This window comes from Mesoplodon mirus, assembly GCF_964341445.2.
Source record: "Mesoplodon mirus genome assembly, chromosome: 8".
Classification (NCBI taxonomy): Eukaryota; Metazoa; Chordata; class Mammalia; order Artiodactyla; family Ziphiidae; genus Mesoplodon; species Mesoplodon mirus.
This window is the reverse complement of record NC_138984.1, coordinates 86,341,856-86,359,120: the sequence shown is the minus strand read 5'-3', so window position 1 is coordinate 86,359,120 and position 17,265 is coordinate 86,341,856. Positions and strand designations below refer to the sequence as shown.

General features: G+C 40.7%; 1 protein-coding gene across 3 annotated transcripts in view; it reads left to right on the top strand.

Moving 5' to 3' along the window:
• Positions 1–13,742, top strand: part of SLC25A12 (solute carrier family 25 member 12) — a 92,969-nt gene extending 79,227 nt beyond the window's left edge. For 2 of the 3 annotated variants that reach the window (XM_082631166.1, XM_082631168.1), the window contains 5 exons: positions 6,273–6,413; positions 8,474–8,612; positions 11,418–11,576; positions 11,676–11,780; positions 13,069–13,742. In XM_082631166.1, coding sequence (XP_082487292.1) covers positions 6,273–6,413; positions 8,474–8,612; positions 11,418–11,576; positions 11,676–11,780; positions 13,069–13,304 — 780 coding nt within the window. In that variant the 3' untranslated portion in view covers positions 13,305–13,742. The remainder of the gene's footprint in view (positions 1–6,272; positions 6,414–8,473; positions 8,613–11,417; positions 11,577–11,675; positions 11,781–13,068) is intronic. The other variant, XM_082631167.1, reaches the window with a different exon arrangement.
• The last annotated feature ends 3,523 nt before the right edge of the window (positions 13,743–17,265 follow it).

Sequence of the window (17,265 nt, the reverse complement as noted above, 5' to 3'; positions counted from 1 at the left end):
TTCCAGTTTTTATCTATTATAAATAAGGTTGTTATAAACATTCTTGTACAAATATTTTTGTCAACATATGTTTTCATTTTTCTTGGGTGACTAAGAGTAGACTAGGGTAGATGTATGTTCAATTTAAAAGAAACTGCCTGTTGGTTCTTTGAAGTGGGTGGACCATTTTACAGTCTCATCAGCAGTGTACAAATATTCCAGTTACTCCACATCCTCAACAATGTTTGATATTTTTAGTCTTTTTGTTTTAGTCATTCTGCTTGGTGTGAAGTGATATCTTGCTGTGTTTTTTTTTTTTTTTTTTTTTTTTTTCTGTACGCGGGCCTCTCACTGCTGTGACCTCTCCCGTTGCGGAGCACAGGCTCCGGATGCGCAGGCTCAGCGGCCATGGCTCACGGGCCCAGCCGCTCCGCGGCATGTGGGATCCTCCCGGACCGGGGCACAAACCCGCGTCCCCTGCATCGGCAGGCGGACTCTCAACCACTGCACCACCAGGGAAGCCCCCTTGCTGTGGTTTTAATTTGCATTTCCCTGATGCCTAAAAGGTATTGAGCATCCTTTCATGTGTTTATTGGCTTTTTACATCTTTTTCAGTGAAGTATCTGTTCCAGTCTTGTGCCTATTTTTATTAGGTTATTCATATTTTGTTATTGATTTGTAGGAGTTCTTTATAAATCATGGATACAGTCCTTTGTCAGGTGTATGTGTTATGAATATTTTTCCCAGGCTGTGACTTGCCTATTAATTATCTTAATAGTCTCTGTGTTGGTTTTATAAAAGAAAAAGATGATGTAGAGTTTTTTAGACACATTCATAAACCTAAGTGGGAAAAAATTTAATGTCTTTCTGAGTCAGCAAAGCAGGAAGTTTAAAAGTCTAAAGGGACTGACCTACATGTATTTTTCACTCATCTCTCTGGTTTTTATGTTGTTAAATTTAGCCAGAGCAGTTACCTGACTGATCACATTACCTCTTTCAGGGAGTAGATACTTCTGAATGGATAAGTCATAAAACTCAAAATGTATTTATTGCTCAACAAAGGACTGATGTAACCCCATTATGCTGCAGGTGCTTTCATAGCCCTGTATGAACATACCTACTGGAGAACAAATCCCTTCCCTTGGTATTTTGCTTTCAATCTGCATAGCGCTCTCACCTTAGGTTAGTGCACAAGAACTCTGTGAGGTTGTTGGAATCTCTGTTGTCATATTAGGAAAACAAGGAATGGAAAGGTTATGACCTATCTAAGGTTACAAAGCTAACAACCATATAGGTCAACAGCCTTCCAAACCTGGAATCTTTCTACTCTTCTGTCTTTGGCCTATATGTGCACATGGGCACACACACACACCCATACCCATGCCCATATAGGTGCAGCAAGAGGTCCACTTGTTAGTTGGAGCATTTACTAATCCTGGGAGCCACAATTGGTAGCTAGCCAGCTCCCTAAGCCATGTCTTTCTTGGCAAGCTGAGCTTGCACATCTCTGTAAAGAGCTGTTTGGAAATAGTTTCTCCAGCTCCCATTCCCAGGAACCAGTGTGGTCTTAACTTTATGCTTGCATACTTAACATGAACACACATACATACGCACACACATTAAACGTCCATATATATTTATGTCATAGTTGCGTATCATCATGCTTTAACCTGAAATTTTATTTATCTTGGTGTCTATTATTTCAGATCACTAGCTTTAATTGGTTAGATTTTTTTGATGTTCATATATGTATATGTTGATAAGCCTTTTAAAAGTTTTGGATCCACAGATAACAAGTGCTAACTAGTTTTTAAAAATTCATTTAAAGTGTATGAATTACCAAGTTTACCATGGGAAAGAATGTGTGAGAGAGGACCTAGTATGTAAAAAGAGCCATTGTTTCTAAGGCCAGTTCTGTTTCTTATTTGTGGTGCTCATGGGGGGGTTGTTTTTTTGTTTTTGAATAGTTAATACATTCATATGATTCAGGATTTAAAAGATTTAATAGCATATGCTTTGCAAATTCTTTCTCCTAGCTATTTATTTCTCCTTCCAGGGGAGCAACCAATGTTGTCATCTCTAAAGCTATTCTGGTTTTGATAAACTTAGGTAAATTTTGATATATTTGTAATCAATGGGTACCTAATACTTTATGTTCTGTTTATGTCACTTGGCATGATTTATTACCTAATCTTATTGCCTGATTAAGAGCATATAATTATTTCTACTTAACTGTTTACTTATGGGCGTTTAAAAAATTTTTTTTCTGTTTAATTTTATTGCTTTTTAGAATAGCAAACGTTAGCATATTTGTAAAAATACAGGTACTTTTTTATTGAAAAGTTACTATATATTTCACAATTTGACATTTCTGAAATTCTGTATATTAAGTGATTATATTTACTGTAAGTAGTGTTTTTTCCCTGTGGAAAGCTGTTATTAAATTCAGGATATCACTTAACAATTAGTAGCATCTTAATATAGAGGAGAAATGATACTTCCCTGGTGTTTGTTTCTCAGAGGGGAAAAAGCTAAGGATGTGATAACATCATAATCCTTGTTCTTTGTCACTACATTTCTTACCAGAGTGACTGAATTAATTGCAGATCTTATTCCCCCTGCCCCCGTTCCCAGTTTAATATGTATGAGAGTGGTTAACCTCAGCGTTTAAAAAAGGACAATCTGTATTTGCCTTGTATGTTTTCCTTCAAGTGTTATAAAATATCCAAAGTTTTAAACAAATTAGATAGCAATCTTTATTACTCAGTGTTTCTGTATTACTGAAGTCAGGTTCAGCTGCTCCCCTCTTGAAAGCCAGTACCTTGAGAGGCAAGTGTTGGTTGGAAAAGGAAAGGTTGCTTTAGGAGGCCAGCAGTCTGGGCAGAAGGCAGACTCGTGTCCAAAAACCACCTTCAAATATTCTGCTCAACCATGAAAGTTTTTAAAGGGTGAATCATTTGGGGAGGGGGTCAGAGTCTTCCTCATCTTCCACTGTGTACCTTTCTTCTGATTGGTTGGTGGTGAGATAACCAGGCAGTATTCCAGGAATCCTGTGCTCAACCTGAAGTTAACATCCTCCACCTGGGTAGCGGCCTTAGTTCCTGCAGAAGAACTCAAAGGTATTTTGTTACGTATATTCCTTGAGGAGGCATCAGGAACCTGCACCATGGCTGCAGTATTGTTTCTTGATGGCTCCTGCTTTGTTTCTGTGTTCCCTCCCTTCCCTGAAAAGCAACTGTTTGAATCTGCCCTTTGGAACTAAGGGAAGGTCAAGGAGGCTGAATGAAGCCTACAAACTAGAAACAGGGGACCCAGAAAGGATTTTTACCTAGGAGTGCCCCATGGGGTCTTGTTCCATTTCATCTGGAATAGTATTTATCTACATATTCCTAGGTCTATCATAAAGTTCTTAAAAATGATTATTAATTTTTAAAGCATATACAGACGGTGAAATTAGTAGAAATTTTCTCCTTCAATCATAGTAGAGTACATACATAGGTGTGAAACAAACTCACGGTGTGTGCCTTGATCATAGTGTCATTGTTTCATTGTTTACACACTCATTTTTCATATTTCATATATATATATATATATATAGGTTTAATTTTGTGGTTGTTTCCATTGAGTTGCTGGGACTTAGTATATGTGCTGGGTAACAGATCTTCAAAGCATGCAGTGGTTAATGTGTTTGTGTTTCCTTCTTTTAGTTGTACTGTTTTAACTGAAAGCCTATTACATGTACCCGTAGAAAGAAATTTGAAGAGTTGTTAAAGAAATACAAACCTCAGTAAACTGGCAGTTATTTCCAAAAGGGTCTGTGAGAGAGCGAGGAGGAGGAGGGAGCTGTGGCTGGGGGGAGTGCTAGTTGGAGTATTCCTGCTCTGCAGGATGTTATAATTTACTAATGGTTAAAAACATGAAAGAACCTTGTATTTATTTAAACATAACATCCACGTTTAATGAGTAGCGCCCAGGGGTTGACATCATCTGGTGGTGGCAGATTTGGGGGATTATAATAAAAATTGGTTCTTTTTAAAATTTAATCTGATTTAGTTTAGAGCATAAAGTGCATTTTCCCAAAGACAACCTTTGCAACAATTATTTAAACAAGAGATTTCAGGGAAGTAGTAAACTTTTTCGATTTGTTTGGTCTTTAATGCTAGCTACGGGGAGCAATTACTTGGATTATCATTTTGACATAATTTTTCACCCAGCAATCCTTTTGAAAGTATTGTTTGCTTCGATTGAAACATTGAAATACTTCCTCCTGCCGGCAGTGCCCTAGATTAAAAGAGAGAGAAACACAGGCAAACCAACACGTAAAATTGGGTCAGTCATCATTCAGGGGCCTGTGTGCCAGTGGTCTGGATTGTGTCAAGTTGGGAGTCGCAGGAAGTCCACAGAGAGACAGCAAATTGCTGCACCCTCTGTGCTTGGTGGACAAAAAGAGGATTAGGGCCCTGAGGAATCCAAGACAGCAAGCGGTTCACAAAGAGGGAAGGAATCTTGTGTCACTGTTGGCAGTTGTGGATGTTGATAGGAATAAGGGATCAGAATTGGAGCAAGAGTATTTAGTTGGTTTATAGCCCCTGGCCAGTTAGGAGAATGGGCTGGGACTTGTTGCTCCCCCTTGGAAAAGGGGGTCTGGGAGGGCTGTGGGTTTTAGAAAAATTGAACGGGAATGTGGGTGAAGGTAGAGTAATGAAGTGGCATTGAATGTTGCTTGTGAGTATTTTTTTTTTATAACTTTTTAAAAAATTTTTATAAATTTATTTTATTTATTTTTGGCTGCGTTGGGTTTTCATTGCCGCACATGGGCTTTCTCTAGTTGTGGTGAGCACGGGCTGCTCTTCGTTGTGGTGCGCAGGCTTCTCATTGTGGTGGCTTCTCTTGTTGCGGAGCATGGGCTCTAGGCGCATGGGCTTTAGTAGTTGTGGCACACAGGCTCAGCAGTTGTGGCTCGTGGGCTCTAGAGCACAGGCTCAGTAGTTGTGGCGCATGGGCTCAGCTGCTCTGCAGCATGTAGGATCCTCCTGGACCAGGGCTCGAACCCGTGTCCCCTGCGTTGGCAGGCGGATTCTTAACCACTGCGCCACCAGGGAAGCCCCTGCTTGTGAGTTCTATGGGTGTTGTTTGTAGTCCACCCATACCTATGGAATTAGAATCACCAGTGAGGTACCTGTTTCCTGTTTCACATGTGACACGCTATTACAGTGAAGTTATGATTATATAATGTAATATGATTATACGAATGTGGTTCTGATTATATAATGTAAACAGCTACACTTGAGATGAAGATGTGCAAATGAGATTTTTTTCACTTCATGAATGGAGATGTATATATATTTATATTTTTAAATTTTTATTTATTTTTATATATCCATATGTGCACACATACACATAAACACTTCTTTTCTTTCTCACAGAAACCAAAAAAGGAGTTGGTAGCAGTTTTGTTAAACATTTCCCCCCCAACTAGTTAACAGATTTCAGGTGCAAATACACTTTCATTAGCCAAATTCAAATATCTCTGTCAGTCACCCACCCACCGCTAGAGAGTGTGGAGTGTGGCTTTGATTTGCCCTCTCATTCTCATGGTAACTAGATGTTCCATTTCCCAGCTCTGTCTTTGAACAGTGTTTCTGGTTTGGTCTTGAAATGATACTGCAATTGTCCTTCCAAATTATCTTCTTTTGTGGGTGTAGTTGTAGATCTGTCTCAGAGTTTTGTTCAGGATAGTACATTTTAGAATTTGAACTAGAGGAGACTTTCCCCTTTGACTTAAGCCACCTCTGTGGGGCAGAAACACCTCTGTGTTAATTGCTCTGCAGTCCAGTGAAGCAGAAGCAGGTGGTTGAGCTGAGGAGAACGCTTGCTAAGAAGAGGAAAGGAACTGTTGTAGATCCTAATTTTAGCTCCAGCTTGGTGAAAGATACCAATCAATCTTCTACCATCTCTTTCCCTTTCACTGGCTCTCGTGCTGCCACATCTGGCTTCACTTTTGTTTTCCAAATGAGTTTATTAGTTCTGCCATTTTGCATATGGCTGGGTTAACCCTGGAAAGACTGCTCTGGGAAACACTCTTGACCTTTCAAGTAGAAACAAAGCTTGAGACAGAGTTTCGGGCCATCCCTGTGAGCCCCTCCAGCACAGGCCAAAGCATCGGACTCTCATTCCCCGGTGAAGAGGGAAGCGTCAAGTGGTACAATGTGGAGGCATCTCCGGAGTTTTCTTGCCTGTACTTCCAGTGGGGCTGATTTGGAAATCTGCTCTATCTCCTTTCTTGCCTGCAGGCTGGCGGCTCTCAGGTCATCTTTACTAACCCTCTGGAGATAGTCAAGATTCGCCTTCAGGTAGCTGGAGAGATCACCACAGGACCCAGGGTCAGTGCCCTGAATGTGCTCCGGGACCTGGGACTCTTTGGTCTGTACAAGGTGGGTAGATTCCCTTGGGTTATCTCAGTAGAGAGGTTGTAATGTACTCAATAGAAATGTGAAAAAATGTGGAACCAGACTTCTCCCCCGCCAAATGGAAAAGGAATCTTGTCCAGCAGGGTAGTCCCTGGAGTAGAAAATCAAACAAAAAGGAAAAACCAGGACACTTCTATTAGAGGCAGTGGGATATACAAACACGCTCTCCTGTTGTCATCTTCAGGCCTTTATGAAGCTGCCAGCAGGGAGGCCAGCCCTGCAGACCCGCTGGCTGCAGGCTCACAGCCTTTTATTTGACGGTGGGTTTGGGAAGTTTCTTTGGTGTTCTTTTTTGGGCTGGTTTAGGACTTCAAAATAGTCTTACGTTTATTTTGAGTCTGAGTTATCTCTATTGTTATCTTCCCAGTAGGAGCTTCTCTTTGTCTTAATAATTTGACCACAGTGAAACAGTAGTAGAGTTTGGTAGGATTCAGGTCTTTAAGAAGTTAAGTGGTGGGATTTGTCAATAATGAATTCCATTTAAAAACACAAAACCAAACCAGACCAGGGTGTGCTGTACTTCAGCAAAATGCCAGTCAACAGATTCCTTCCCCACAGGTGTACTTACTCCCATCACTACAGATCAGATGTAATGGAGCAGAAGCTATTATTTTTCTTAAACAAGGAAGAATATTTCTTTCTATTCTTTTGCCTGGTATAAAGGCAGTATACGTAAATTTAGCTTTTATAGACAATGTGTTTCCACAGCATCTGATTTATTTATAGATCCATCACAGTAGAAATGTATAAATTGGCTTCTGTAGCTACAAATTGGAAATCAGAAATTCTCTAGATTAGAATCACACAGCTACAAGGCTCTTAGGAGACCAGTAAACCAATGATGCCTATCCTGAGAGAGTTTTGTACATATTCCCTCCCCTCCGCCCCCAACTTCCATCCTTTTTGGAATTCCCTTTGAGAGCTGATTTTTTTTTTTTTTTTTTTTTTTTTTTTTTGCGGTGGGCCTCTCACTGCTGTGGCCTCTCCCGTTGCGGAGCACAGGCTCTGGACGCGCAGGCTCAGCGGCCATGGCTCACGGGCCCAGCCGCTCCGTGGCATGTGGGATCCTCCCGGACCGGGGCACGAACCCATGTCCCCTGCATCGGCAGGCGGACTCTCAACCACTGTGCCACCAGGGAAGCCCGAGAGCTGATTTTATTAAAGTTGTTTCTCTCTGTATCATCTTTCAGAGAGTCCCAGGAATTTTTTTTTTTTTAATGTTTGAGTTTGTCTTTTAAAAACAGAGCCATCGGGGAAACAAGTACCAAAGATGGAGTTTTTGCCTGGCTAGCTAAAGCCTGGGGAGTAGAACAGTGGGGTTGAGGAAGGTGTTCATTGCAACCTCAGTCACTGAGACAAGCTGTACCTGGCTGGATTTCTACTCCCAGGGAAATTTCCTGCTAAAGTATTTTGTCTGGGTTTCCCCCGTCCTCTGCTGTTTAGGACATGGGGAATGAGGAGGGAAGATTGGTAGTTTCTTTTTCCGCTTCCCTAAAATAGTCACTTTCCTTTTCCACTGCTCCTGTCCATAGCTTCTTACCTGGTACTTCAGGGACTCAAAGCTGAGGTGGGTTGAATTGGTAATTTGTTAGTTTTTGGGGCTGCCTTTGCTGGTTGCTTTGAAATCAAGCTATTAATATTGGGTTTCTAAGTCTATTCCCACCCACACGCCCTCCCCCTGGCACTCACCAAAGCCAAACAGAACAAGCAGCCTAGAGATTTGAGCATTGAATTTTTATTAACCTTAAAATCTGAATCTATACTGGAAATGCCAAAAAATTCTTAGTTGTCAGAATACCATCATTACCCAGTTAACTAACTCTAGGACTCCTGGGTCCACCAGTGTTTCTCAGACTTTGAGCAATGTCTCTATTTCCCTGTGCCTGGCTGGTTCTCCCGTTTCCCTTCCACATCAGTCCCAATGCTGTTTGAGGGACATCTCAGGCTTGTCACCCTGGATCCCTCGTGGGCATTCACACCTTGTTTACACAACTGTTTTGCACTGTTTCCTCACTGTGTGACAGGGTGCCAAAGCGTGCTTCCTCCGAGACATTCCCTTCTCTGCAATCTATTTTCCTGTTTATGCTCACTGCAAACTACTTCTGGCTGATGAAAACGGACACGTGGGAGGTATATATCTCCTTACAGCTGGAGCCATGGCAGGTAACTACAATTTTTTTTTTTAAACCAGAAGAGTCCCCGCCTCCCCCTACATTCTCTTTAAGAAGTACAAAATCTGTATGTGCTTTCCCCCTTTATTTCTGGAAAGGTTATTGTTTGTATCTGACTTGGTTTAAATATGATCGCTTTTTCTCCTTTGCGAGGTGTGCTGTAATTCTGATGAGAGTTAATTACATTTGCATAATGTGGATAAACAGCTTAATGCCGCGTAGCAACTCAGAGCCAATTTAGCTCTGCCCATCTCAATTGGGCTTTCATCAGTAACATGTTTCTTAGCCTCCTCTACCCCTGAAACCTTGGGTGCAGCCAAGCTAAGCATTAAGGTGGAAAAATTCTTCATCAAACCAGTTGCTTTGTTGTACCTCATCCTGATGCACAGGTCTAAGCATGCTCTCACTTTCTAATTCTGTATATTGGAATCAACACGATTTGGCTCAAAATTGAGTCTGCTTCAGGAAGCTGTTCCTGTTCCTTCTGCCATCGTCCTCATGAGACCAAAGTGAGCCGTACTTCCCCAGCACACCACCTTGCACTCCGTTGGCATCTCTTCTCTGTCGCTTAACACTTTTTGTCTTTTATTAATGGTGGTTTGCATAAGTTTTACCCTCTGTACCGGACTGGAAGCTCCTTGAGGGCAGGGGTTTCATTCTGTTCATCCTTGCCTTCTCTACATGGCCAACATAGTAATAATAGGAGCTCAGTAAATGTTAACAGAACGAATGAAAATCTTCATCTGGTCTAAGATACCAGATTAAGCACAGAAGAGATTCCATCTGAAAGAGGAGCCCAACAAGTGCAGGAAGGTACTAAGACGCTTCCTCCTGATCTCACGCTCCAGCCTTCCTCTTGAGCTGTGAGGGAGCTGACTCGGGATAGCAGGGGAGGACCAGGCGTCCTTTATTGCACCAGCCCTCAGATGTGACAGAAGAAGGAAAGGGCGCATGTTTGCTCCCCATTACAGCTGATCAGGGAGAGAAACGGGCAAGGTGAATGAACACAAACCCAGGGCTGTCCCCAGGTGCTTAGGGTGGCTCTTACCACTTGGCTCCTGGCACTGCCGTGTGGCTCACTGGGTACCTTCTCCTCTGGTTTGCTGGCTAAGCACAGCAGGATAGCCCGAGCACTCCCTGGAGTGTGGTGTGTGGCCCTTGCTTCCAGGGGTGTTTGGTGGGCATGTTACTCTTCTCATCCACGATGACAGGGAATGACTTGTGATGATCAAGAAACTCTTCCAGGGAGCCTTGAGCCCTTATTTGGGGCAGTCACTTGCAGTTATAATTTGAAAGCCAGTAAAGCTGCCTGCTCTGTCTTGGCACCGAGTGTTCATCCAGTTCCTTTTGGGTGTTCACCAAAGCCTCCCCATTTTATTTATTTTTATTTTATTTTATTTATTTATTTTTTGTTTGTTTGTTTGTTTTTACATCTTTATTGGAGTATAATTGCTTTACAATGGTGTGCTAGTTTCTGCTTTATAACAAAGTGAATCAGTTATACATATACATATGTTCCCATGCCTCTTCCTCTTGCATCTCCCTCCCTCCCACCCTCCCTATCCCACCCCTCTAGGTGGTCACAAAGCACCGAGCTGATCTCCCTGTGCTATGCAAGCCTCCCCATTTTAAGTGAGGGCCAGCAAATCTTCCCCCCAGTCTTTCCTCTCTGCTGTCCAGGCAGCAGCAAAGAACAGTCTAATCATGGACAGGCATTTTGCCAGTGGTTGATGGAACCAAGTAAACATTTTCATGGAACTGTCAGCACCAGCTTCTTGCCCACAGACATTCGATGTCAGTTTTCAGAATGAGAGATGAATTGTTCTAATTTTTACCTGTAAAGCTTTGCTGGCAGGCACTGAGAACATTCAGAATTCAGAACATTCCGAAGGCGGCAGTTCTGTCTGAACAATGTAGAGGGCTCTGGGGGGGGGGTGTTTGCATCGTCTCTAACAGAACCCCCGCCCCCCAGAGTCTCAGCTCCATCTGCCTAGTGACCATTCGGTGATATTCAGGCCAAATTGAATTTCTTCCCCCTGAGGAAGATCATCTTGCTCCTTTGTTCCCTGTTTTGTTTTATAAGTGAAAGGTGTGGTTGTGAAATCCATCTCGTGTGTCCTGCTGCTGATGAATCTTAACATGGCCCCGGGGAGCTGGGGCACAGGGGACGGATGGCAAGGCCTTTTGATGATCAGTTCCATTACGTTCCTTAACTGCTTGCCTGGCCTCCCCTGCTTCAGTTGTAATGACTTCTGTCATGTAAGCATGTCTGAAAGGGGCACAGTCAGCTCTCAGGTTAGCCCCTCAAACGGGTGAGTGGATATATGAGTGTTGATATGCACCTTGCACAGTAAGGTGACAGGAATCAGCAAAAAACACTACAGCTTGGTATCAGATATATTTAGCAGCTCATTAAATTGGCAATATCCTCATTTTTTCTATTATACATGAGAATACTGTATCTTATTTAAGAAAAGAAAGGAGGTAAAATAATTGAAACCTAAAGGAGAACACTTGGGGATTGTCCTAGTAACACTGCTGCATTTTTCCCCTCTCACAGTTCTTCAGGATCATGCAATATAGAGTGATTCTCCTAATTCAGAAAGAAAAACAAAGAGCTTTGCTCTGACCCCATTGAAGCAGCTAATAGGCTTATAGATCCTGTTGTCCATTAGCGCCCAGGTATCTATTTAAGAAGCCTCCAGTTAAAGCTGCTAACTGTATTGTTAGTTTTAGCAGTATGTCTATCCTTTGTTAAGGCACTTTGGATGAATTAAATGTGCCTTTCTCCTGAAAGGTGTGCCTGCCGCTTCTCTGGTGACCCCTGCTGATGTCATCAAGACAAGACTGCAGGTGGCCGCCCGCGCTGGCCAAACGACCTACAGTGGTGTCATCGACTGTTTCAGGAAGATACTCCGGGAAGAAGGGCCCTCTGCATTTTGGAAAGGGACCGCAGGTAGGGGCTGGGGCCATGTGGAAAGGCTGGCATTGGGGTCCTGGTCCCATTACCCACTGGTTGTCTTTGCCATAGTCATCCTGCTGTTAACTGCCCCAGTCTTTCTCTTTCAGCTCGAGTGTTTCGATCCTCTCCCCAGTTTGGTGTTACTTTGGTCACCTATGAACTTCTCCAGCGGTGGTTTTACATTGATTTTGGAGGCCTGTAAGTGCAGCTTTTCAACTCCCTTATAAAGAAAGCACCAAAACCCCAAACAGGTCTTTGTTCAGCCTACTAAGGCAGTTTTGGAACAGAAACTGACAGGACAGAGGATCCTGTAGGACCAACACATTTAAAACAGACAGTGGACTTGAGAAGCTTCAGTGTCGGAGGAGTAAGACCTTGGCAGGGTGACATCGTACAAGTATTAAGCAGCTACTTGGGGAAAGTTTAGGGAGGTAGCAAATTAAAATGTAATGTGAATAACTGTCTTCTAAGCGTAAGCAGATACTGAGCTTCATGGATTTAGCTCCTTATTTGGATTTTATTATATATGGCCTTTTCTCCAGAAGTAATATAAATTTGTATTAGTTACACTTCTGTAAACTTTCTAAGACTCAGTCAAGCCCTTTCACACCCCCAAGATTTCATTATTCACCATAATTTATTATTCGATAGGTATAGACATTCTTAGAACTGATTTACTGCAAAAAAAAAAAATTCAAAGAGAGGTTATGCCCATGGACAAAATCACTGGTGACATTTAGGCCAGAAATTGAGCCTTTTGAAGCTTAGTACTTGAAGCTTGTGCTGTGGACAAGAGGAATCACTTGAATTTGCTGGCGAAGGTTGTACCCAAAGGAAGCAATTACCAGCTTTTCAGCAGAAGATCAAATTCTGTATCTGAGTCTTTTCCTCATAAACCTGTGAACCCCTTTCCTGCTCAGAAGCCAAGTAGGGAATTAGCTGTTGAACCAAGAAGTAGAGGGACTTAACACAAAGAAAGTAAGAACAGTAGCCTCACAATTCCAGGCTTTTCTATACTTTTACATCCTGGAAAAGTAAGAATTATATCTAAGTAATTTTAGTAATAACCTTCGTGAGTCTATTACATAAAAAGCTTTTAAAATTATGTCAAAATAAAAGAAAGATGTAAATTTTCTATGATTAATTTATGCTTAGTGTAAAAAAATTAGGAAAGCAGAAAAATAGAAAAGAGAAAATCATCCATATTCCTACTTCCCAGAGTGGTAATATTTGAGTGTATTTTTTCTGGTCTCTTTTCTGTGGTTCTATATATGTATATGAAATTGAGGCCATTTCTCTTCTTAATCAAATATGTGAATGTGTTGCTCAAAGTAGCTGTAAATAATGACTAACGCAGCATAAATGACAAGGAACTCATTGGACAGACACTCTTCTTTGAGGCACGTGGGTCAGATTGAAAGTGTTCAGTAGTTTTCCATCTTTATCAGTCTCGAGCCCACTAACCATTGGCTTTCCCTATCAACAGCAAACCCTCTGGCTCAGAACCAACACCTAAGTCGCGCATCGCAGACCTTCCTCCTGCCAATCCCGACCACATCGGCGGATACAGACTCGCCACAGCCACTTTTGCTGGCATCGAAAACAAGTTTGGCCTTTATCTCCCCAAATTTAAACCTCCTAGTGTTGCTGTGGTTCAGCCAAAGGTGGCGGCGGCAGCTCAGTGATGAGACAACCATCGAGTGCGGCAAAATGGCGCCCTAGAGAGAGGCCTAGGAGAGCAGCCCCGTAACGCATCCAGTCAGCTGCATGGTGCTGACTGAGCTGAGGGGTCAAACTATCCTTTCTATATGACATATACATATATTTGTTTATAAACTAATCATTTGCCCAGGAAAAAAAAATACAATGCAGTTTGAATCTTAGTTTTATGTGTTGAAATGTTTTCTAGGCCTTGGCATGAATTACTGTCCTAGACTGCTTTGCAGAGCTTGCACTTACAGCAACTGTACATATTGTACATCTTTGTACAGAGACATCTTGGCACCGCGTCCCGACAAATCACATTTATAGAATGTAATGCAGTTCTGAGTGGCTTGAAATGTACAGAATGTTATTAAGAATCACACGAAAATAAATGTATTAAAGTTAAAGTCATTCTCTCATTGGTGACTCAACTGAAATAAAGCATTCAGTATTGGATGTATTTAATTCCTAGCTTGTTTTCCATTCTGGAATAAAAAGGTATTTGCTGATAAGAGGCGTAATGAGGCAAAGTGCTGAGACCATTGAAGAAGAGACCCTTTGGAACAGATGCATGCCAGTGGATGCCGGAGGACCAGGTTAATGACTTGTGTGTGTGCCGATACGTTTCCATTTATATTTCGTGTGTGTATAGATTCTCCTGTGTTCATCAACCAAAAGGCGTTTCCTAGACAGCTCCTCTCCTGCCCGTGTGCATATGGAAACAGGGATGTCTCCAGCATTACTGGCTTAGTTTTGCCTTCCTCTGACACAGCAAGGCAAGGGCCTAGCTTTCAAAAGAGTAAAGAATACTTTGGCAATTTTCATTCATATGGATATGATTCCAATCAAAAATAAAATGCACACCAAAATGTATGCATGGAGTTGGATTTTCCTTCATAAAGGTACCAAGAGTACTTTTTATTTTGATTCACTACCGATTCCCAATAACTAATGATCAGGTTTCCCTCTTTCCCACTTTTATAGGACATCATTTGATTTGGAAAGGGCTGTGGTGGAGTGAGAGGAGTGCAGAAGAAAGAGAAAAGCTCTATCTCATAATTCGGTGGGGTCTAGGCTCTTCGTTATGAATCCAAATACAAACTTATTCCAAAAGTCACTCACCAAGGGTGTGATTGCTAATTTAGATCTAAACATGCATCTTGACAGCCACATCAACACTTTGCTCTGGTTGTGATTTGATGTATAGCATCAGAATTTATTTACTTTAGCAAAGTGCTTTGGGAAAACATTATTGCTATTGCCAATGAGCCGGCATATGAGAATGTATGCAAATATTTTCAAGGGGTGAGCCTGGAGCTGGACCAAGTCACTTAATATCCTACACATGGTTCATCAATTGATGGCTGACAGCCCTGTAACACACTATAGGCTCTCTCGAGGCCCTCCAGGAACAAAAGAATTCGCTTCGAAAGCAAAGTTATTTCCAAATGTATTCAGCTGTTCTCATTGGAATGGAATAAATAGCAATACAGTTGTTTTGCTATTACCACTGGTTAAAAGTAAGCAAGTAGTCCATGGATATGTTCTTACAAAAGATTCAGGACAAAAAAAAAAATATATATATATATATATATAGAGAGAGAGAGAGAGAGAGACAGAGAGAGAGACAGAGAGAGAGAAAGATGTGAAAGTACCCTCTTTACCCTGCTTCTCCCTTTTACCTCCCTGCCCCAGAGGTAATCACTGCTAACAGGTTAGAGTATAAATTTGTAGTCTGTTTTTCATACATATATCTGTATATAAATGTATGTACATATTTATATTTTAAAAACAGGATTATGCTATGTATGTGTTGTTCTGTGACTTGCTTTTGTTCACTTGAAGTCTTTAAGATCTTTCCAGGTCAGTTCACAAAGATTAATTTCTAACAGCTGCATGGTATTCCAGTGTATGGGTTCCATGTCAATAAGGGAGTTTTCACAGAACCTCCCTTACTGACATTTACTCATTTTTTTCGCTATTGCGAGCACTGCTGCGGTGAGCAGTCAACATCTTTGTACGCGTCTTTTGAGTACATGGTGCTAGCATTTCATTAGGATGGATATTTCAAAGTGGAATTGGTACTTCACGAGATAATGGGTTTTACAGTTTTATATATATTGTCACATTGTTCTTCAAAAAGTCTTTACTAATTTACTTTCCTTCTGACAGCATATGCAGAATGCCTATTTCTTTGCAACTGCAGCAAAAAATGGATATTGTAAGTCTTTTACATTTTAGGCAAATCGTGATAGGTGTTTTAGTTTTCATTTTACTAATTACTAGTGAGGTCAAATGTCTTTCCATATTTACTATGTGTATCTTATTACTATAGTGTGATATACAGAAAATACATGAAACATCTATGTGTATATGTATTCACAGACACACACATAGATATTTTTTAAACAGACAGTCATAAAGTGAACACCCATGTAACTACCCAGGTCAAGAAAGAGAACATTTCTAATACCTTAGAAGTTCCCCCACAGGATCCTCCCATTATAACCCCTGCTGTCGTCTTTAACACCATCCCTGCTCTTCATTTCTTTGCTTTTCTTTATAGTTTTACCACCCACATATACATTCCTAAACACACTATTTAGTTCCTGTTTTTGAAATTTATGTGAATCAAATTATACTGTATACTTTTGCTTCCTTTTCTAAACATTATAAGATTCATCCCTATAAGTTGCTATATAAGCTATGATTTGCTTATTCCATTGTATGAATATATTACAATTTATTTTGCCATTTTACTCTGGACATCTGGGTTGTTTCCAGTTTGGGTATATTACAGACAGTGCTGCTCTGGATATTTTGTATGTGTGTTTTGGAGTATGCATTTTTAAAAGGATATATACCTAAGAGCAGAACCACAGAGGCACAAGGTTTATAAGATTCAACTTAGCTAGATCATGCCAAACTATTTCCCAGAGATGTTCGTACTGATTTACATTCCTTCAAGAGTTTATTGGCTCTTTAAGTTTTACCAATCTGTCGAGTGTATAATGTTATCTTGTGATTTTAATTAGCATTTTCCTTATATCAAATGAAGCTGATGCCTTTTATATGTTCATATATATTGCCACATTGTTCTTCAAAAAGACTTTACTAATTTACTTTCCACCGCATAGCATGTGAGAATGCCTATAACTTTATTGGCTATTTGGATTTCATCTTTGGTGAGTGAAATGTGTGTTCAGGTTTTGTCCATTTTTCTTAATAATTGGCAGGGGGTTCTTTATATGTTCTGGATACTATTCCTTTATGAGTGGTGTTTCGAAATCTTTTCCCAGTTTGTGGCTTGTCTTTTCACAATGTTTTGATTAATGTTTTAATTTTAATATGTTCAAATACATCAATTTTCCCCACGGTAGCATGGTTTATATTTCACTTAAAATTTTTTTCTCTCTCCAGGTTATGAATATGGCTGATATTTTCTTCTTAAATGCTTTATTAGTTTTGCCCCTCACAGAAGTTTCATCCTACTTGGAACTGTCTTTGGCATGTGGTATGAGGTAATTTATTATTATTATTTTTTGCTTCTTTATATGGTTAGTCTGTTGTCCCAGCACCATTTGTTGAAAAAAACCTTCCTTTTCCTACTGCTTTGAAGTGCTTTCTCTGTTATATATTAAGCATTGATATATGCAAAGATTTATTTCTGGACTTTTAATTTTGTTTTATTGGTCTTCTCCTGTGCTGTATACACTCTATTCATTACTATATCTTTTTTAAAAGTTTTGATATATAGTATAGCAAGTCCTTTCACCTTGTTGTTCTTCAAGAGCTCGTGGCTCTTCTTGGTTCTTTGTTCTTCCATATCCATTTTAAAAACAGCTTGTCAGTTTCCTGCCCAAAACTAAAAAAACAAACCAAACACATTGAGATTTTGATTGGAGTTGCCATGATTCTGCAGGGCATTTGGAGAGAATTAATGTTATTCTATTGGACCTTCTAATCCATGAACATGTTT